The sequence below is a fragment of the Poecilia reticulata genome, chromosome 3 (genome assembly GCF_904066995.2).
Source record: "Poecilia reticulata chromosome 3, P_reticulata-male-v2, whole genome shotgun sequence".
In the NCBI taxonomy this organism is placed as follows: Eukaryota; Metazoa; Chordata; class Actinopteri; order Cyprinodontiformes; family Poeciliidae; genus Poecilia; species Poecilia reticulata.
This window is the reverse complement of record NC_088832.1, coordinates 29,147,907-29,170,174: the sequence shown is the minus strand read 5'-3', so window position 1 is coordinate 29,170,174 and position 22,268 is coordinate 29,147,907. Positions and strand designations below refer to the sequence as shown.

Here is a 22,268-nt window from a genome sequence, read left to right as displayed (position 1 = left end):
CATTTATGTTGAATTTAATATTGATGTAATTAAAAATACACAGGTGTCTCAAAGTAATGTTTTTAAAGATGTAGTTCTGTAATTGAGTTACTCGTATCACAGATATATAAACTTTTATTGCTGTGAGGTGTTCAGTCTAGATCAGTGTTTCTCAACCTTTTTTGGCCCAGCGCCCCCCCCCAGCCTTTATCCAGGTCCCTCACCGCCCCCACCAAAGAATTTGCAGGCTACTTTGCACTGATTATTATTTTATCATTAATATTACTATCACTATTGTAGATGTTTTGATTTTTATGCTTGTTTCTGTATCATCAAAAATAATTTCCCAGGGAACAAAAAAAGTCATGGGAATAGAAATTATTTTCACAGGCGTCTACGAAAAATGCAATGAACATTCAAGTTAAAAGCGGTAGGCCTAACAGCAGCCAGAGTGGAAAAAATATTCTTATTCTGTGCCATTTTCTAGTTGTTAAATATTCCACAAAATGACCAGATAAAAGATGTACAACCTGCCAGTTTAAACTTTGAACTATTAGCAAAACGACTGAGCTCTGTAACATTAAAACATGGATAGAACTATAACTACATTAATCATAACTCTTCTTCTCTTCAGTGTTTCTGTGAGTTTCTGGTGGTGCAGCTCTGTGCTGCCTTCAGGAGAATGGGACATCAGAGTATCATCCATAAAACTTCACCCTCATGGCATTTATTGTGCAAACCAGTGCTTTCAGTGGAAAAACAAAAGTTCCAGATCTTTTTAATGCCATACAAATATGAGAGAAACATGGATTATATATTTATATAGACCTGTCTATTGATTTATAGATTAATAGTTTTACACAAATTACAAAGAACAAATCTGGTTCTTAATCAAATCCTAATGAGTAAATTGAAAGTGTCATGGAGTCATCAGCCTCATGACAACACTGGTTACAAAATAAAATCTTAAATGAGTGCTTTGTCGCCACCTTTTGGCAAGGTACGGTAAGTGTTTGTTTCTGATAATCAACTTTTGAGCAACATGGCAACCAGGTGGGGAATCTGCAGCGCTGGGAAGATCAGTCATGACTTTGCTGTTGCTTTAAAAACGCTTCCTGCTGAAGACAATCAGGTCAGTAGTTGCCTGAAATGTGTACTGAAGGTCAACATGTACTCTAAATGCAACACGCCTCTTTGTGACTTCCTGGGGCTTCTTAACTGCGTCTTTTCTGTTTGCTGGATACGTTTTTAAAAAAAAGTCAAGTAAACATGGTGTTGAGAATATGTGAACTCTCTAAAAGCAGCACGCGCTGGTCAATGAGCTTGTGATACGTTTACATTTTGACTAAACTGTCAAGTTACCAAACTATTACCGTAAAGGACAGAATAGAAAGGAAAAACTTTTTGGTACAGCCAGAGAGTAACGAATTTTAGTTTTAAAAAAATCAGTCAGTCAGTAACAATTAAGGCAACTAAATGGACTGAACTTATATAGCGCTTTTCCGATCATTTTGACCACTCAAAGCGCTTTACACCAGAGTCACATTTACCCATTCACACCGATATGCAGATCGGTAGGCAACTTGGGGTTAAGTGCCTTGCCGAAGGGCACAACGACAGGAGGAAGCTGGAATTGAACCTACAACCTTCTTATCGCAAGACAGTCACCCCTGAAGTTCACCTTTATAAACAGGTGAACTCGCATACGTTCACCTGTCTATAAAGGTGAACGTATGCGTATGATGACCTCTACAGGATGAGAAATGAAACTGCTAAATCCGAACACATTTCTGCAGAATTTTTATAAAAATGAAATGACTCTTTACATGCTACATCAAAAATGTTGCATAAGAAGTTTGCTTCTCAGAATGAGACAGTTATTGTCATTTTCTGACTGTATTTACAGGTTGTGGCTGTTGCAGCTCGTAAGTTGGAGGACGCTCAAGAGTTTGCCAGGAAACACAGCATCTCTACGGCTTATGGCAGCTATGAGGAGCTGGCCAGAGATCCAAATGTAGGTCAGTGTCCATCTGTCAGAGATTGCAATGTCTGCTGCTGTACATAATGCACTTCAAAGTGAATGTTATGACAAACTGAATAGTCCATCCTCTAGAGTTCTGTCTTTAATCATCAAATGTTTGCATAGATGTGGCATATGTTGGGAACATCCACCCATACCATCTGAAGGCCTGCCTGCTCTTCATGAATGCCAAGAAGAATGTTCTGTGTGAGAAGCCGCTGGCCATGAACACCAAAGAAGTGAAAGAGATTCTGGACACTGCCAAAAGGAATCAAGTCTTTTTCATGGAGGTAAACTAGCAGCAGTTGGGTTGATGAAGGGTGAGCCAATCTTTTCAGATCAAGATCAGGATCTATCAATTTTTCCTTAATCAGCAATCTGTCACACACCTTAGAAAAAGCCTGGTTTGTGGAGTTCTTTATGGATTTTTGTGTTCTCTTTGCTGTATATGCAGCCAAACCTGAAAATAATCACATGAAACAACCTAAAACTTCAAAACAGACAATTTACAAAAATGCCTAAAATATTTCTCATACCTGTTGGTAAATATTTATCTCAGGTTGTTGCTACAAAGCACCATTTGCAAGACCCAGCAACCACAGATACTTTCAAGCCTCACATCGTTTATCTGCATAACACAAATAATCTAACACTAGTCAGCTGCCTTATTGTGAAATATAAAAAGCATATTTTCATTATTTTAACATAAAAATACATTTAAAAAAATACATTAGCATATATGTGAGCTTGAGAAATCAAAGTAAAATGCCTCGTTTGTGCAAAAAAACTTGGCTAATTAAGCCAGTTCTGATTCTGTCTGCCGTTTCTCTCCAGGCCGTGTGGACCCGTTTCTTCCCAGTTTCTGTGGAGGTTAGAAAGATGCTGGCTCAGGGGGAGATAGGAGAGGTGAAAATGGTTCGATCGGAGTTTGGAGTCCCTGTTCTGCACACCCGAAGAGTAGTAGAGAAGGAGTTGGGTGGAGGAGCGTTGCTGAACATTGGCATGTACTGCCTGCAGTTTGTTTGTATGGTGTACAATGGAGAGAGGCCAGAGAGCATCCAGGCTACCGGGGTCTGCCTGGACACAGGTAGGAGCCAACCAAAGGATTGGGTCTATTTTTATGCAAATCATTTTATCTAGCCATCTTTCAATTACAGGGGTGGATGAAACTGTGATCGTAACTCTGAAGTTTTCAGAGAAGAGAATGGCGGTGTTTACTTACTCTTCCAGTATACAGCTTCCTAATGATGCCATTATTGTTGGAACCAGGGGCACCATCCAGGTAGTTTCAAAGGCTAAGTTAACAGATAAATGCAATGAGGTTGGAACATTCTTGTAGCGCTCATCTTTTTTTCAATATTTTTGAGATCCCTGCCAGGATGTGGTGCCCCACATCGCTAATTGTGAATGGGAAGGAGACCCAGTATCCCTTGCCTGAACCCTGTTTCCCCCTGAACTTCCACAACAGCACAGGGATGCGCTATGAAGCCGAGGAAGTCCGACAGTGTTTGATCAAAGGTAATGAAAGGTTTTGTACGTCTTAGTTTGTTTCTATATCAATGTCTCTGAAAGTAACAAAAGCACCGAGTTGCAGTTTTTCAGGCAATTGGTGGCAGGAGAAATTCAAATATTAGTTGGCATCAGGAAATGTGGTTATGCTTCCATTTCTCCCCATAGGGCTGAAGGAGAGTCCAGTCATGTCTCACTCTGACTCTCTTCTGCTGGCAGAACTGGAGGATGAAATCCGCAGGCAGGTGGGCGTGGTGTACAGTCAAGACTGCCAGTAAATGTTCTGTGTTCACGAAAAGATTAAATAATTACTCAAAATGGACTATTATGGAGATCCAGCAGGACTTTGTGTTCCAAAACTGCTGCTACTGTGTTATTTCTTTGTGTTTTGAGAGGCCTGACAAAGGTCCTACCACCTAAAGCTCAGTAAAGGTTCTGGATCCAAACTTTTTAAATCTTCCTTTGAGCTTACTTTCAATCCTTCTGTTCCCATTAAGTTATTTCAAAAACAAAAGGCCAGAAACTTCTGATAGGTGCTCACTTTATTGATAGAACCTCAGTCTCAGACATCTCCGTTCACCAGCTAATCATAATCCCCCTTTACATAGTTAGTTCTTAGTCTCTAGCATTACAATCAAAAGCATGTTAGAGGAGCAGGGCAGCTACAGTGGATCACCAACAGAGAAGACTATGAGAGAGATTTTAAACACGAGTTCTGATCTCATGATCCAAATCAAATGTTTACAATTTTCCCCCTCGGATATCATCTGAATGCAAAGAAATGTAAAGGCTCTGTGACACATCTAACAACACAAAACATTAACTCCTCTGGATTGGACACCCAAAACTTTATCTCTATAGTCAGACAAAATAAGCAGAATTGAATGTCCCAAAAAACAACAAAATAAAGTTTACCTTTCACAAAAGTCAAGTACAATTTAGAATGTAACAGTGTTTGGAGAAGGTAAGGAGTGCAACACTAACAGATACACTGAAACACAATGAAAGCTGGTTTATAAGAGAGGACACTTCATACTGAGAGCACTACACAAACGTCTGTTTAGGGGAGTCGTGGAGTCGAGACCTTTGTTTGTTCTTTACAGTTCAACAAGGCGCTCTTTAGGACTAGTCGGCTCCAAAGCCATCAACACCCAAACAGGAGGCAGACATGCATGCACACAGATGCTTCCACTCATAGGCTTTCATATGTAATATTACAAGTGTCGGAGTGAATAAATATAGCCGTTTTTGCTTGGGGTGTAATAATCTGAAGTTCTGACAACTGGTTTGACAAAAAGAAAAAAGAAAAAATCTGTTCATGGAATGATGACATAATTCGGAATTGCCTGGAAAAAAATCTGCTTCCACCCAAGCAGTTACTCGGTCATAGGGGTCGTCTTCTGATTAATTATTTGCATGAGAACCTAAAAACTAAACATCCGAGTGTTTATAGGAGTGAGGGGTTGGGATGGTGAAAATGAAAGACAGATAAACGTGAAGGGTCAGTGCAGGGCAGCTGCGTTGGCCGCTCAAGCCACCAGGACTACACGCATGGTGTTGGTGTAACCGGAGCCGGGACGCCAGCCAGTCAGGATGATGACAACGTCACCGTCTTTGAAGAAGCCTCTGGCCTTGCCTGAAGAAAAACAAAAATTGTATCAAAACATTTTTAGTAAAAACATGGAAACAAATTCAGATATGCTGCTCAGTTTAATTAAGTTGGAGCATTAAAAGTAGCTGCTCACCCATTTCCATTGCGAAGTTGACGCGCATGTCAACGTCCTCTGCCCACACGTCGTGAGGGGGCTTGGTGTACAGGACAGGGAAGATCCCGCGGTACAGGTGGGCCTGACGAGCCGTCTGGGCGTTACGGGTCACAGCGAGGATGGGAGCACGGGGCCTGTACCTGGAGAGCAGGTGGGCAGACCTGCAGACACACATGCATACATGGGAAGCTGAGAACTGAGGAAGAAAACGTTACATAATTTACAGTAACTTCAGCAGATTTGCTCTGATTATGCCAATTTTTCCCCATACAAAACATCTGACGCAACATAAGGTTGACCCCTCACCTCAGAGAGTCTATGTAAATTGAGTAGTCTGTGTAATTATGAGACCAGAAACTTTACAATACTACAGGTTAATAGCAACAACATGGACATAGGATGCAAGTTAAATAAAATATTTGGTGCTCATGGGGGAAAAAAAAAGTAGGCATGGGACTATTTCAGTTGACAGAAGCATCAACTACAGAAGAATGTTGGTAAATGTTGGTTGAAAAATTTGAATGTCAATGAAATCTGTAGTAGACATTAAGAATTTTGTTTGGCATATTTGAAATTTTATTCAAAATGAAAAGGGACAATTAGACTTGGTCATATACTTGAAGATCTAAATTTATACCAAGGTTTACACACATCTTGGTCAACACGCATATTGAACACACAAACACTGCAAATATTAAAAGAAAAAACAAAATTAATATGGTGAAAACCCCAGAAAACCAAAGTAAAATAGTGCTACCACCTATTATGGTAGATTCTGACTCACACAGAGAGCAGAGAATGCTACAGTTTTCAATTCAATAAACCTCATACAGTTGGAAACATTGTAGAATCTCATTTCAACAGGCAGTTATTAAAATTTCTGAGCAAAAAGTCTGAAAAAGTCAACGCAGTCAAAATAGGTGATGATACTCCTGATGCCCCATGGGAGTGCAGGGGCTCCAGGTCACAATAAGAAGTCCAATTGATGTTTACTCTAGTTAAATGTCTTGGTAAAAAGTAAATATATTTCAAAGACAAAAGATTAACATAAAAAAAAAACTTAACTATATGCAAATAAAAATTCTAGATTAACACTAACAATCCAAATGACCTAATCTCCCACATCACATTTCTCTAAGAATTTCTTCCAATGTTTGATCTGCTCATTTGAGTTTGCATGAATTTATGCATGAAAAGTACAGTTAGGTTCTCACTACATTTGAGTGAGAACCTAACTGTATGGGTAACATCTATGTTCCTTCCATTATGTTGCACAAATTGATTCTGTGCCATTAATCATTCCGTTTCATGATTTTGTTTGAGAAAAGCTTCACCCAAGTAAGGTTTCATATAACTTTGACCAAGAGTTGATAGTTGACTCCACGTTTATAGCAAGGTGCCTGATTTTTATAGCCAAAAATCAACCTTCCTCCTTCACAGCATTTGTATTCAGGTGTTAATGTTGACTTTACTCTTACAGATCTGAAAACACTTAACAAGCTGTAAGAATGTGTTCCATGTAAGAATGGATCGTCCTCACAATGACTTATATTATAATATTGCAATTTGGGAACCATCTTGTCAGTTCAACCTCTGATTATCAAATAGAATTAGTTATATTTGCTTTTTACTATGACACAGAGGTCAGATATTGGACATAACATTTTCTAGATAGGCATTTTCTATGGAGAACAGTGTTGATCAGAATTTGATCAAATTTTAGTTTTGCATTCACTTATAAGCTTTGGTGAGATGATTAACTTGCATTCTGAGCCAGTACATCCATTTGTGAACAGACAAGACCCCTTGATTTGGCTAATGTCATTCCCGCTCTCACTGTTATTCTCTACCCTTCATATCCACACACATCACCACACACATGCAAAATTAAATGTTAGTAATATATACGTTAGAGAATTAGGAGCCCGGGTTCCTGACCTTACCTTCAGGAACATTTTCAGACTGCATCCCTCACTTTCTTACCTTCCAGTGTTAGTGAGAATAATGATGGCACTAGCACAGCATTTGAAGGATGCTTCAACAGCTCCGACTGCTACAGCCTCGGAGGGGTCTCTGGTGAGGCGGGAACTTCTCCTCAGCTCCTCAAACAGCTGTCTGTGGAAGGTGGCTGCTTCTGCCTCTCGTGCTATCTAAGCCCCGAATGGAAGGTTACTCTCAAACACACTCCACTACAAACACATCAAGGCACTCAAACCACTGAACGACTGGCAAAAACAGGACTAGACTCTGCTGAATAAGGATAGTTGCAGAAAATCAATTAGGGAAGTTTCAAAAAACACATCACAATTTTGGGAAATACTTTAAATGTGGGGACATTTAGGTCCAAATAGCAGAACTTTGACATTAAAGTATAGCTGATGAGATAACACAGTCTAGTTGAGCTTTTGCCAGGTCTCCCAGTTACTTCATCAATGCCTGCCTCGCCCTACTCTCCCTCTCTGTGTGTTCAAGTCTCCATCAGACATCCAGAAGATGTCGGCGCCAGATAACCGGCCTACCTTCCAGAGCCCGTGAGCACAATGATCGCAGAGGCTAAGCTCTTAAAGGCGGCCTCGACAGCGCCGATTGCAATGGCCTCAGCCGGGTCGCTGCAGTGCGGCGTAGAACGACGCAGGTCCTCGAACACCTGCCGGTGGAACATGGCTGCCTCGGCTTCACGAGCAATCTGGCACAAGGGCAAGATGCATCGAGTACAGGCATTCCCACACCAGTCACACACACAGATGGAAAAAGAAATGAGGGGGGGAAACAAAGGGGAGAGAAGACATGGGAAACAGATTTACAAGGTTAAGAGGACATAAAAAAAGGAGTAGGAATGGACAGAAGAAATTAAGATAGTTAACGAGAGTTTAGGTGTGCAGTTAGTGTGGTGGAGAGGACACAGGAGAATACTGTTAAAACTGTCAGATGTTTAAGATCCTCACACAGCTAAAATGGTAGAAATATAAATGAAAAGAATTTGATGTCAAATGACATTAGTGAATTATTAATTTCTAAAATAGCTCAACACAAAGATGCAAAATAAAACTAAGGCACTTTAAAATCAGCCAGGAAAACATAAGACTTTGACACAGGCATTTAGAGATTAGTCCAAGTTAGTTTGTGTTTTGTTGTCCAATGTGCAGCTACTGATGAAGATGGGTGTTTACTCCAGATTCAGAGACATTCGATACACTCTCAGTGCAACAGGAGTACTGCATCTGCTGAGTCACAAAGACATCTGCATTGTGACTAGGAATAGCAACAGCTAGCCAAGAAGGCATCTGGAGTGAAGGACAGGCAAGATGGGATCAATGCTTCGTCACTCCAAACAACTGATAAACTGGGATATTTCTAAATTACCATTAATGGTATGGTATCTGAATCTTTTTTTTTTAATCTCTCCCTAACTGAGAAACAGAAAATGCAACAACATCGGATAAATTCAGTCTTGACACTTATGATCATTTGACCTTGTGATGCAGTCAGGTATGAGTACATTTTTTAAGAAAAATCAGCAATTTTGAAACTTGACTGCAGAGAAATAAGTAATATAGAATATGAGGTGCAGTAAATTTGTTAGATAAAAGAGGTGCAGCAGCTGCCATTTATTGTGGCTTTGAGAAAAAAAAAAAGCTTCCAACATGCTGTTCAAGTAATAACCACATGCACATTGTGAACATCATGCAGCGGTCCATGTGCTTGAAGCTCCTAAACACCCTTAAGATTACTGCATAGATTCAAAATATGTATAATTTGTAAATTTAAAGTAAATGTTTCAGTAGATGATCACAGAAACTAAACTTGCAAGTATGTACACTGCCTGCCCCAAAGAATACACACCATTTCATTTAGCCTTGGTCACAGCACTTATTTTCTGCAGCATTGTTTTCAATATTCTGCAATGTCGCCTTCATAGCCATCCAGAGTTGGATAAACATTTTTTGCCGACATCTTGTAAAGATGACGGGAGTCTGGCTGCAGCATGATACTCAATATTGTTAAGGTCTGGACTTTGTGATGGCCAATCCATGCATGAACATGATGTATGCTCCTTCAGTGTCCCCAGCACAAACTGAGTCAGAATAATCCTGACAGTCATCTTGGAATATACCCGTGAGATTAAAGAAAAATTTTACTGACAAAATAACCTTGTAATTCAATATATGCGTCTTTCTTAGAGCAACAACCCGAGATCATAACACTTTCCCCACAGGTTTAGAGACTTCATGCACCTCTCTTGCACTGATACAACTCTTTCTGGAACAAGGTAAATCTGAGTCCAGTCTTTAACTTTCTAAGCAAAATTGAGCTTTTTCTAATTGATGAGATTGAGTGATTTCCTTAAAGCTGGATTGCTATTTAGCTCCAATTACTTGAATTCTTTTTCCATTGTACATGTTGTAATGTTGCCATTTTGACTCTAATACGGTTGTTTAAGAAATGAGAAGCTACTACATCAGTTATGGTTAAATAACTTAATAATCAAGGCAGTAATTGAACCACTTGTTAAATCCAAGTCGTGATTTTTTTTTGGACAGGCAGTGTACATGCCGACATAAAAACAAGGCAGAACATACAGACAAAAGTTGATTCATGGAGAAGCAGCTGATTCGTAGCACAAATTATTATTTTTTTATTCAGTTTCACAATTACAAATTTTGAAAGCTTGTGGAATAATTAATGGTTATATGCTCAGCGGGTTTGAAGATTTTGCATTTTTAAGTGTTGCTGGACTCACCATGTGCTGTGTGCGCACTGCCTCCAGGGGGTAATCTCCCTTGGCAGTCTCTCCGCTCAGCATGATACAATCGGCTCCGTCCAGGACGGCGTTGGCAACGTCGCTGCCCTCAGCGCGGGTCGGTCTAGGCTTCTTGATCATGCTCTCCAACATCTAAATGGTTTAGCGAGATTCAACTCAGCATATCACCACACATTTACACCTCAAAATATCTTCCTTAAACCTAGAGGCCAAACCTTTAAATGCAACCTTCTTTGGTTTTTAGTTTTTAATATTTTAGCAGCATAATGGATCATTCTGTTTTGAATAAGAACAATTAGATTGTCACTTTTTGCATTACATTTTTGAGGAAATACTAGGATCTTAAAATATGGGATTTGTACTAGAGGTTAAAATCTGAGAAACTCACACTGACATGTGTCTGCATGCAATATTTATTAATACCAGTGGATCAGTACAAATTTTATGCTGATGTTATTGACAAAAATGCAGATAAAATCTGTATGCAAGTGTGTTTTAGATCTGTCTTGAGCTGAATATCATTTTGTGAAATCCTGCAATACATTACTGTCAGAATACCTTTTGTTAAAGAAATCCATCACCTTCAGAGTTCATAAGAATCAGACTTCCTGCTCTATGAACTAACCTGAGTTGCGCATGTGATGGGCTTGCCAGCTTTGTTGCAGCGGCCGATCATCATCTTTTGAGCTAAAAAGACCTTTTCTGTGGGGATCTCAATACCCAGGTCACCACGTGCAACCATGATGCCATCGCTAGCCTCCATGATCTCATCAAATCTGCAAACACATGCAACATATAATCAAAGATCTCAAACATAGAACATGACCAAGCCTATCATGCATAAAGCTGCAGTCAGCTTGTCAGTACCATACACACCTGCGTACACCCTCATGGTTCTCCAGTTTGCTGATGATCTTGATGTTTTTGCCCCTCTCTCCAAGCACAGCTCTGACAGCATGTACATCATCTGCTTTGCGGATGAAGGAAGCAAACACCATGTCGACTCCCTGCTCCACACCAAACTGCAGATCCTTGATGTCTTTCTCTGAAACGGCGGGCAGGTCGACGGCAGCGCCAGGAAGGTTCACCCCCTTCTTGCTGCCCAGAGTGCCTCCGTTTTCAATCTCACACATGAGGTAATCACTGCCTGGAGAACAAAAATGGACACAACAGCAGTTTTAACTTCCGTAAGAACTCACAAAAAGAACATTCATGTGTGAAACTGGTCTACTCACCAATCTCCTTGACCTGCAGAGAGATGAGCCCATCGTCGATGTAGACCTTGCTGCCAACTTCCACCACTTTGGTGATGTTCTTATAGTCCAGCCAGAGGATCTCATCACTGCAGTCGTCTTGGTAGGCATCGTCCAAGGTAACCTTGATCATGTTGCCCTTCTTCAGCTCAACCTCAGCTGTGCCACTCTGTCACATAAAAATGCATTTACTTCATATCAAATTGGAGTACAATATAAATGTTATGGTTTGAGGATTAATGCTAAACTCACTCCTTTAATAAGGCCGGTCCTGATCTCGGGGCCCTTGGTGTCCAGGGCAACGCCGATGGGTCTGTAATGGATACTGCCCGGCTCGAAGCTCTCACACGCCTCCCGCACATTCTTGATGGTCCCTGCGTGGTACTATAGTAACAAAAAGCTGTTTTTAAATTGCTTGCAGAAAACAAAATAAAAAACATATAAAGCAACTATCCTATGAACTGTTGAATTTCCCATCCAACCTTTGACCACATTACTCAATATCATCACTTTCATTTTTAAGTATGGGTGAATTTATATTAATTACATTAACTAAAAACTCGTTTGTTTCTCTTAATTCTGATGTTCACTGTGAAAGCTTCAAGACATGAACTGAATTCAATGTTAACTTTATGTGCACAGCACAAAAAACAGTTGACCAAAGTGCTTCACAATTGGATGTTGTTAAGGAGATCATGTAAACAAGATGGGGCTCCAAAACTGAATTACCGGTAATGGAAAAAAAAAAGAAAGAAAAAAAAAAAGGATTTTACGACAAGATGCATGTTCATACTTCTTTGTAGCAGCAAGAATATGAGCTGCAGTGCCCTGAACCATTTGTAAACGCTGCGGGAATGATTGATCTAACCCGGCATATAAAGAATTACAATAGTAAACATGAGAGGTAATAAAAGCATGAATAACCTTCTCAAGATCTATGAAAGGGAAGATTTGGCTTTACTTTGGCAATGAGTTGTACTTTGAAAAAGCTCAACTTGAGTTGGTGTTTCAAGAGCCAGCATGCAGACATATAAAAGACATTCTTGCTTTATGGGACTCCCAAAATTAAGACAAAAGTCAGTAGAATCTGATGAGAAGAAAAAGCATTGGACAGTTTCTCAGTGGCATAAATTCTCTTCCAGATTCAAATATTTATCACTTATTTGGGAATCCAGGTCACAGCACCTGAAGGTAGAATAGAGAGGCAGACAATCCAAGTTGCTTGAGGTCCAGAGCAAACTTTGAAAAGTAAGAGTGAGCATACTATATATTATTTACTGTTCAAATGTTAATTTTAGAAATCTTTCATTTGCTTTGTGTAATTTTTTGTTTCTTTTAAAACATAAAACAAATTAACTGAAAAGCATGATATGAATATATTGCTTGATTTAACAAATGGCAATATACCATTTATTAAAGTAGAAAGTATGAGTCTTACTTTAATTGGGATTACTGAATAAATTGATTTTCTAATTTACCTACATGGACCTGTACTGTTACTAGCTATCATTTTAACTGGTACAAAAATCACGGCAGGGCAATTAAAGTACAAGGTGTGTTTGACAACTCGCACAATCATAAAGTAACTCAGTAATGGCAGCGCTGCAATGATCAGAGTTTTTCTTCATGAATATTTAAAAACAAACATTCTAGAAATCTTTGCAAAGCACCGAAAATATGTGAAATGTCACTGCATTTATTAAGATGTCAAAATTGCTGGGTATAAAAAGTTAAATCAAACAGTCAATGTCTTAATCAGCAGCTGTCCTTGACCACAACTGGATTTTATGACATAATTACCAGTTTCAGGGCCAGACCTGCTGCCTCGTGTCTTTTTTTAGTAAGACATTTGAAGAGGTGTGGCCTTTTCTAAGAAGAGTATCCTGAAAATCCACAAATTAGACAGCACATATTCTAGTAATGTGCTAGTTTTATTTTTATTTAAAAAAAGACTTCACAAACAATCCAAAATTCACACTGGTCTATAAAATGTTGCAGTTAGAATGACACCCACTGTGACTCAACCAAGCTGTTGGAAAGTGGGAAGAAAGAGACACGGTAGTTGTGTTTTACAACCATTAGGGGGTTTAATTAACAGATAGTGCAGCGTTTATGGCTTTAAAGACAGCTGTCCGCCGACTACCTCTGTAACCTGAGCTTCCAGTAACAATGCAACTGGCAGATAATTACATTTGATGTAGTTTTTCTGGTCTTTTCCATTTGAGCTTAAATAACATTTCTTGTGATTACAAATAATGCTCAGCACTACTAGAAATCAACTTCCTACCTACAGCCTGAGACCATTCTTTAGCTTTAGTGGCACAATTTAGTTACTTTTAGTCGTTGCCAATGTGTTTTTGGCTGCACTGAAATGAAATTTGAGATATATTCAATAAAACTTTATCGTGAACCATCAATCTCTAAATAAAGTTTAATGTGTAGTAGACATTTGCCCTTTAAAGCTGGTAAAAAAAGTAATAGCTCAAAACACTAAGTGTGGCCTTGCCTGTTACCTCAAGGCCTGTAGTTAAAGACAACAGAATAAAAAGGTCAAAAAAGCAGTTCCTTCAAATATCAAGGAAAGTGTGGATGACAAAAGTGTTACTTTTAGTTGGTAAAGGGCAAACAAAGTATTTCATCAATGGTTTAAAAACAGATTAAACATGATGCCTTCTGGGCAAGATTCTTCAAGTGCCCTTCAAAGAAAGGGAAGTAGGGAGTAAGTTGTGGATGAAGTTATGTTTATATCAACTGACCATTTTATTACTAAGAAGAAGCTTGGGGTAGCCAGTTCTTCTCTTACACAATTTGATTCAAGTTTGCTGGTCAAGTTTCATTATTTGCTGCATTAAGTCGATTTCAAAATGTCTTTGTTCCTGTTATCAAGAAAATGTAAGCCTTTTGTAAGGTCATGTGTCCCTTTGTGTCTAAAATAGAGGCACATATTGAGCTACAGTTTTTTAAATCTCCCCGTCACTTAGGCCAGACATTTTTAAATTATTGATAAGGTATTGAAATAAAAGTGTGGGATTACTTAGCAACATCAACTATTTCTTCTGTTCATTAAACCATTTTGTGATTGCTTAGTAGGATTCCAGTCTACAACAGTTTATTACGCAATACATTCTAATTCACTGTCAGCATCAGATTTCACAATAGCAGGAAACTACAAATGATGACAAATATTACCTCTAAGCTCAATGTGCCGGTTGAGATAAAGCACAGAACTGTGTGCGATTAGATTTATAAAGCAAATAAAAAAATATTTTAGAAAAAGGACCAACCTCATGTGTACCATGGGAAAAGTTCAAACGAGCAATGTTCATTCCTGACTTGATCATCTCCTTTAGCATATCCACAGATCTGGATGCTGGTCCTGCAAAACGAAAAGGATTTTTTTTTTACACATTGGACAACATTTAAAATCTTGAGCTTTATTGCAATTTCTTATCACTGAGTTTTTCAAATGTTCTGTGAACAAATCAAGTAGAAGCCAAGCACTTTTTAAGATTTTTTATCACTAAAATATTTTAACAGGAAACTATTAAAATTTGATTTAAGGGAATGCAACTGGAAAGAATCGACTAACCAATGGTGCAGATGATGCCAGTGTTGCGGGCTGTGGTGGGTTCGGAATCGATGTCCAACAGGCACATGTGTTCCAGGAAGGTGTCGGCCATGGCAGCGTTGAGCTGCTGGGTCTGGATGAAGGCAGAGCCCATGTCTTTTGGCAGAGGCATAGCGATCCCTTTTACAGTTGGACAAATACTGCATGAAAAAAGGAAAAAAAAACAGGGAAGAAAGATTTTCAAACACAGCAACTAAAAGGTTACGACACTCACCATGTTTCACCCTTTTTACAAAGTAATTAAGCAGAAAGTATCTGAGCAAATTACCAGCTGCTTTATAGATGGAAAAATCTTAATGTTCTGTATTCTTGTTAATGTGCTGATGTGCAACTCGAATGCTCATGCCAATAATGCAGGTAGAAACTGATTTTGTTGCTGTGGGCTCTACCCTTACTTGAAGGTGAGGAGAATTTGGGGAAACTACCAATTGGCTTATTCTTCTTTTACACAGAATGCACCCAACAAACAGAAGGCAGCCATTTCAGAAAAAAATAAAACCTAGACATAACCAAGGTCCAAAACTCCCAAAGAACCATTTTTATTGTCAACATTCTGTTATCTCAGTCGTGAAAGTTGAAGGGAAAAAAGGTGGAAATTTAAGATTTGACTTATGAAATGCACACAGTGCAATTCTGTGCAAATACATTTTACTGTGAACACAGGTTTTTATGCAAGACTGCTTTTTCTTAAGTTCCTCTTAGTTTTTGGGTTGCACAAGCAGTGGACAAAATGAACAGTAGATAACCTCCCAACTATTTCTGGATTGTTTTGTTGATCTCTGAAATGCCAAGACTAATACCCCAAACCTATTCCACATAAAACAGTACACTGGTCCTCTGCACCACGTTGTAGAGCTTGTCCACACCCCACCAACCAACCCTTCTGAGTCATCTGTGCCAATGAACAACACAGTCATAAAGCTACAAATGTGGAATTTTCTAGTTTTAAGAATGATACTTAATGCAGACCAGAAATGAGGTTATGTAAAACCCCAACAGTTGCCCACAACCTCCACGCCCCTTCAATCTGTTAGTGGCATTCTAATGAGCCTGCTGAATCCATCTCAGAAAGACTAATTTCTTCTTCTTTTTTTTTTATTTAAAGAAAAAAAGAAATAAAAAAAATTAAACTAACAGTCAGGATCTATCTGAGCAAAGTGCAACAGTATTGTATCTGAATGAAGAATGCATCTCCCCTCCAAATGTTGTGGTTACATAAGTGCTGAAACAGCTCACCAGTTCAGATTTGCTTCACTAACCAGCCAGTGTTAGGCTGACAGCTATATCATGAATCACTTCACTCACCATGAGGAAGACTTTCCTAAACCAAATGTCATTCAAGAAAAGACAAGTATTACACTTGAGGCCATCTGAATGTGTACAAATCATATTTTAGGAAATAAAATAGTTCCAAAATGTCATTAATTTATATAAAGATCGTCTTATGAAAAGTCAGTGGATTAGAGTAGAAAAATAAAATTAAAAACCAGCATTTGTAAAACCATTACCTTCTTAAAACAATATTCTCTCTATATAGCTACTTGAATATAACATCTAACATAATGGAAATCGTATAATTTTAGGTATACACGTGACGTCACCAATATCATCATTGGTGTATTACCTCCTTGATGCCAACTTTTCCTTCACCCTCTAGAGCAGTCAATGGAAAGCTTGAGTTTCTTCATTACTAAATTATGCATGCAATCCACTCTCACTCAGTGAACAAGCAGAAAAAGTGATGCTTTAGGCAACAACCCCTTCATCTGGTTTTTGCTGGTACTCATGATCAGAGCCCGTTCCTCCTTCAGATCGACACCAGATGGTAAGTGGCAGCCATCAACATGTGCCACAGAGAGAAAATGGCTTCCTTTTCCAATGTCAACCAGCAAATGAAACCACAAATCAGTTTTACTTAGCAACTTGCCTGCCTCAAGACTACTGTATGCAAACGTGGTAGCACCTAGAAGTCAATTTTTAGGAGGTGGTGCAAAAGCAAACGAAGGCCTCCGAGAGGAAAATATTACACATTAATCAGGCACACCAGAAGTTTAACGTCCTCTTACTCATCACATCCTAACTGCAGATGAATCAAGACAGGGGATTCCAGGCAGAGTTGCTATACCAACATCAATGGCTCAGACAAAGACCGTACGTGAGTGCAGTCACATCCCACTGCAACCCCAGGCAACCTCTGTCTCTGGGTAAAACCACATCCTCAAAAAGAGGGGGGCAGACATCTGTTGAAAGAAAAAGCAGCACTCCACCATGTGCCTTTTAGAGTAGCCTTTTTACTGCAGTTTAGCCCAGAGGTTCCCAAACTGTGGGCTGTGCCATTGCAGGGGGTCGCAGGATGGATCAATGAAAAAAAAAAAGAACGCTGTGTGTGCTGGGGGATGGAAGAGTATAACATGGAGTCTCTAAGAGTCTCTCTATCCCCCACCCTCCCACCGGACACACATTGTATAAGAAGGGGTGTCAAACAGGGAGTCTCTCTAATCCCCCTGCCCCCACTACCCACCTTCCTACCCCCGGGGTCACACACATCATTTCAATAAGACCACCAAAGTCTAACTCTCTCTATTGTAATCCACAGGGGGGGAGGTCTGTGGGTGGGAGGTAGGGGGGGGTAAAAAGTGTTTTGGAAACTACTGGGGGGGGGGGCAGGAGAAAAAGTTTGGGAACCACTGGTTTAGCCTATATTTATCAAATATTCACTTGCAGCATTTTAAGTTATTGATCATAGCAAATTTAACTGATTGATATGAAGTGATAGGAGTCGAGTTGTTCGGTATATTTTTATTTTTGTAATATAATTTCACTGTTTCATTTAATTCCAAAGAAAATACAAACAAAATGAGTTCCTATGCTGTATCCCAAAACAATGTAAGCAACTTTGAGACATCTCTACACCGTGAACTACGAATTAAGAGCTGCAACATAAAAGCTACAAATTTGATAAAAAGCTCTCAAACTTGCTCCTCTGAAGCTATGAAACAGCTAACCAAAGGTATTAGTCAGCTTTAGAGAGACACCAGTTAATAGATTGGGGATTGACATTTGCCTATGTATCATTGATCAGCTCTGACTGGTGATCACAAAAACAATCTGAAATTTTGCCGTATTCAAAACCAAGAAATCCCACTTTTTCTGTCAATAAGTGCATACACCTACAGCATGTATTTATGCAGTTTTTTTAGTTTAGCAGAAAGAAAAAAGATTAAAACATTGCTACCTCATTTAAAAAACCTTGAGCATATGCCTTTGTGAATATCACCCACAACCTTAAACTACATAGGGGGAAAAAAAAACAAATGGAAACCATCCTGATAACACATCTAACTCACCTTACTAATGCCAGTTTTGAAAAAAAAAAATGAAAAAAAGTCTGTGACCCCAGCACAGCCTGTAGGCATCACAATAGGCCAGCACTGCAGTAGCATGACAACTTCAGAAGTTGGCTACCTAATAATCCCTTTCCAACACATCAACCATAAAAATAGTGTCACCATCTCATGCTTTTAAGATAACAAATCTCATATCTTGGTCATTTAGATGTGAAGTATCCCTATATAGTAATCAACAGCAACAGAAGCATGGCTGCCAGTGCGACGTGACATTCCCCATCATCCACTATGGATGTGATGTAACATGAGGCTAATCCAAGTTAGCTCTCAAGGACAGAAGCGTTGTTCACCCTCCCTAAAACTAGGTAGCATGTATAATTTGCACAACATACCCCCTGTAGATCCTCTGGTATCTCCTGGGGACAACCAAGCTCTTTACAAGCAAGGACCCCCAGAGCTGCCCCAGTGTGCTGGAAAGTCCAATGCCAGTGAGCAAGCCGTGCCTCACAGAAGCAGAATTGACCGCTGCAGTGCGTGTGCATGCGTGTGACACTTTTAGGAGCTCAGGTTTAAATCCATTCAATGGGGATAAAGAACACGAAGAGCACCTACTGCAACTGGGCAATCGCCCTAAACTGAACCAGCGGACGGACATGAGAATCCCACCAGAGCACATCAGAACAGTGTCTAACCAATGCTAATGCTACCGTGGGTCATACAGACCCTAGGCTAAAAACAGAATGTGGGCTAATTATAACACACAGCCTAGAAAGCTGGTGTGTGGAATATTGAACTCCATAATACATTCACTCTCGTGATTGTAAGCTATGCCTGTACCATCTCACAGCTCTCAGGAATGCAATGGGTTCCATGAAACTGTACCTAAAGTGGAATGCAAATATAAAAGTTAAGTTCTCTGAAACCTCGGAATGAGAGTGGTCTGAACAGGTAAAGGAATACCCATAAGTTGTAGAGTGAAGTGCTATTAAAGATAAAATGCCTGCACATGGGAGCAGGACCAGCTGTGATATGCCTGGCCTTCTACACAGACTGTCAGATCTGCTGCAGCTAAAACATTTTACCAAAGCAGTACGTCATAAAAACTATGCTAAAACAATTTTTTTATTACTGCAATACACAAAATCTTCATTCAGTGTTGCCTTATTTTGTTTAACTCAAATGTGCAAAGCATATGCTGCTGTTTGAAACTTTCATGTAGTTACTGAAACTACATGAAAGTTTCATTAACTTTCATGTAGTTAATGAAAAGGCAAAATAATTCAGATTTCTTAATGCATGTTCAGATCACTAAGCCATTTAACTGAAAACTGATTGCGATTTCTGGACACTACCAATAATGATACATGCATAATGTTATCTGATGTATCTGTTTTTATGCAATCACTTCTTAAAGAGGTCATGAATTTCTGACAACCGACATTTTGACTCACCTTGACCCTTTGAAAGTAAAGACAACATTTTGTCAACATAATTTTTTTTAAACAGGACAGAACCTGCTTGTGTTTGCACACAATATTATTTCTTGCAACATACTAACACACTTGTGAGTAGTCTCTGCCACTTTGGATGCATCTGATCAGGGTTCCATATAAATTAAGCTTTAAATTAAGGCCCTTTTCTAGTAATTTTGTCTAGTTCTGTCTGGAACAGATCACATTCTAAGGATGACAGTCCAGGCCTACACCGGCAAGGTGAGACCTGCCCTCACTTATCTATATTCAATGTCAATAATCCCTTTTTTCACGATTCACCACATAAAGCTACTGCATCACAGTTGCAGGAGAAAAGACATGTTCAGACTACATTTACATGCCAGCATTTTCCCTATACTAGTTTCATGGTTCTAGACAATTAAGAAAAATTTCTAAACAAAAGAAAAAAGTGTTCAGGAACTAAAACACTTCAGAACCAAGGACTGATCAAGCTTCATTTTTATACATTTATATACAGAACACACAGTATCTCGGTGTAAAATAGAGCTTCTGCTAAATTTCAGACGATGCGGCAAAGGTCACGTTCTCCCATCCTGCGTCACATTTTCCTGATCTGCAGACATCACTCGAACTGACCAATGGGAGGCGAAGAAACCGGAGGAGCCACACCCACAGCAGGAGGCAACAGGAAGCGATTCCACCACGGCTAAGACTTGACGCATCACGTTAAATTACCGTTTTAAAAAATTCTATACAAAACTACGGACTAATATAGCATAAGTTCATAACATAAAAGAGATGTAGGGTGGCCAAATATAAACAGCTGCTCAGTATTCGAGGGGGAAATGCCGTCTTTTTCTTGTCCACACACTGAATTTTAATATTCAATACTGACATAGTTGGACTTAAAACTCGTATCTAATTTGAGATACTGCTGTTATGACTCTTTCAGATGTATTGTATCGAGTTGCAAGAGGCAACAGTAAAATACTGACATCAATTATTGACCAAACGTGACAAAATTTGTCAGCAAGATACATAAAGCTACTAAAAAAACGAGAGGTTAAATGCTTAAGAGAAGCTTTCAAATGTCAAAACTATTTAAAAAACGCGAACTTAAACCCCTGTTGAAGGTACCCACCTGAACTCTGGTAGGGGATGTCTGCTGCGATGCGACTGCTGGCAGTCTGAGACCAGCTTCAAGGTGATCTAGCCTGCTATTTCCTCACTGCATGGAACTACTTTCTAGGGATGCTTATATCCATCCGACAAATCGTAAATGGAAAAAAAAGTAAAAGCAAAAGCGGGCGATCTCTTTGGGGAACCTTACCAGCGGCAAGCATTAAGGAAACCAAAGCAGATAAATGCATATTTATGTAAATACTGACATAAATATGGTAAGATGGGTATTTATAAAACGCAAAGAACGTGGCGGAAGGATATGCTAATACATGATAGGAGTGATTAGTAAAGTTAGAGAGCCAATGGGAAAGCGTGGAAGCATCACAAGAGCATAAAGTAGAGCATGTGACCGCATTCAGGAAGGTAGTCAGACTGTGTCGTTCGGATTAGTAAGCAACGTGGGTGTCCATTGCCTTTAATGGCTTTTCACTTTATTTAGTGCTTAGGATGTACGCAATATCGGCAGGTAAAACAATTAAAAGGCATCCAATTTTGACATGCTGCAGTATCCTGTAGCTGTTTTTGGAGTTTTTTAATCACCCCCCCCCCTGCATTTAGTTTATAAACCATGGAAAAAGATATTTATTAATTGTTAGCTATCAGCGCCATCTCCTCTGATTTACAATCAGTAAAGAGATGAAAGGGGTAAATTACTAATTACTAGTTGCTTCAATGTGGTGCTGCGTCGCCATCTACCGATGGATAATTATACGACATGACTGGGATTTCACTAATGATTTTGTGTTTAAGTTTGGGGGGAATCTTTTGCTGCAGTCAATAATTAAATCTTTGGTAATTTAGTTGAACAAAGATTTTGTGCTGAATAGAAAACATTATATACATGAGAACATAATAATAATAATAAAATAATAATAATAATATTGAATTCAATTCATCATCACTAATTTATAATTGTAAACTTTTTTTTTTTTTTTTAACATATTTTTATTATAAGTGTAAAATAAATTTTGTGGATCTAGTCCCAGGGTGTTTAATTATCTTGCCTCTTAATCAGCTTTGCCAAATAAAAAAAATGGCACAATGAAAGTAAATCTATGCCACATGCCTACCCATTCCATCTATAGAAAAATAATCAGCTCAAACAATTTCAAAACTACTTAGCAACGGTGCTTGGCAAATGTCACATTTACCTTCAAACTGATAAAACGATGAATTTATGTTTTCTAAACTGACAAAGTTTAATAAAGGACCTACTATGTCCCTCTCCATCTATTTGGCTTAGTTCCTACCTGTTAGCAGATGCACTGGTAGCGCTGCTACTCCCGCTGCCCATGTTGTTAACTAACTGGCTGCTGACAGCCTCTGAACCTATGAACAACACTACAGTGTTGAAGGGAGTGGACACAC

At 39.1% G+C, this 22,268-nt stretch overlaps 2 protein-coding genes across 5 annotated transcripts; one reads left to right on the top strand and one right to left on the bottom strand.

Annotated features, from left to right (window-relative positions):
* Positions 1 to 782: 782 nt before the first annotated feature.
* Positions 783 to 5,776, top strand: LOC103462679 (trans-1,2-dihydrobenzene-1,2-diol dehydrogenase-like). The gene is made up of 7 exons (XM_008405608.3): positions 783 to 1,111; positions 1,886 to 1,997; positions 2,126 to 2,289; positions 2,834 to 3,086; positions 3,157 to 3,281; positions 3,367 to 3,517; positions 3,677 to 5,776. The coding sequence occupies exons 1-7, from the start codon at positions 1,022 to 1,024 to the stop codon at positions 3,784 to 3,786; spliced, it is 1,005 nt and encodes a 334-aa protein (XP_008403830.2). The 5' UTR covers positions 783 to 1,021; the 3' UTR covers positions 3,787 to 5,776.
* On the bottom strand, positions 4,033 to 22,209 carry pkma (pyruvate kinase M1/2a). 4 transcript variants are annotated; one of them, XM_008405612.3, is made up of 11 exons: positions 22,151 to 22,209; positions 14,879 to 15,057; positions 14,574 to 14,665; positions 11,542 to 11,673; positions 11,272 to 11,458; positions 10,913 to 11,183; positions 10,662 to 10,812; positions 10,016 to 10,168; positions 7,794 to 7,960; positions 5,254 to 5,435; positions 4,033 to 5,144 (listed from the first exon to the last, which is right to left on the bottom strand). In XM_008405612.3, exons 1-11 carry the CDS (start codon positions 22,192 to 22,194, stop codon positions 5,038 to 5,040), a joined length of 1,665 nt encoding a protein of 554 aa, XP_008403834.2. In that variant the 5' UTR covers positions 22,195 to 22,209; the 3' UTR covers positions 4,033 to 5,037. The 4 variants fall into 4 exon arrangements, with proteins under 4 accessions (XP_008403834.2, XP_008403835.2, XP_081461541.1 ...); XM_008405613.2 differs by lacking the exon at positions 22,151 to 22,209 and adding an exon at positions 20,860 to 20,969; XM_081605415.1 differs by lacking the exon at positions 22,151 to 22,209 and adding an exon at positions 18,657 to 18,934.
* Between the last annotated feature and the right edge of the window lie 59 nt (positions 22,210 to 22,268).

Bases quoted from the DNA above. Each gene is read 5' to 3' on its own strand.
- pkma (XM_081605415.1), bottom strand. From the start codon at position 18,919: ATGTCCGTCCGCTGGTTCAGTTTAGGGCGATTGCCCAGTTGCAGTAGG. The intron at 11,674-14,573 runs GTTGGTCCTTTT...TTGTTACTATAG, and splicing joins TTTCCCATGGTACACATGAG to TACCACGCAGGGACCATCAA. The intron at 5,436-7,793 runs GTAGGCCGGTTA...GTGTGTCTGCAG, and splicing joins GTGCTCACGGGCTCTGGAAG to GTCTGCCCACCTGCTCTCCA.
- LOC103462679 (XM_008405608.3), top strand. From the start codon at position 1,022: ATGGCAACCAGGTGGGGAATCTGCAGCGCTGGGAAGATCAGTCATGAC. The intron at 3,087-3,156 runs GTAGGAGCCAAC...TTTCAATTACAG, and splicing joins CGGGGTCTGCCTGGACACAG to GGGTGGATGAAACTGTGATC. The intron at 3,518-3,676 runs GTAATGAAAGGT...TTCTCCCCATAG, and splicing joins CCGACAGTGTTTGATCAAAG to GGCTGAAGGAGAGTCCAGTC.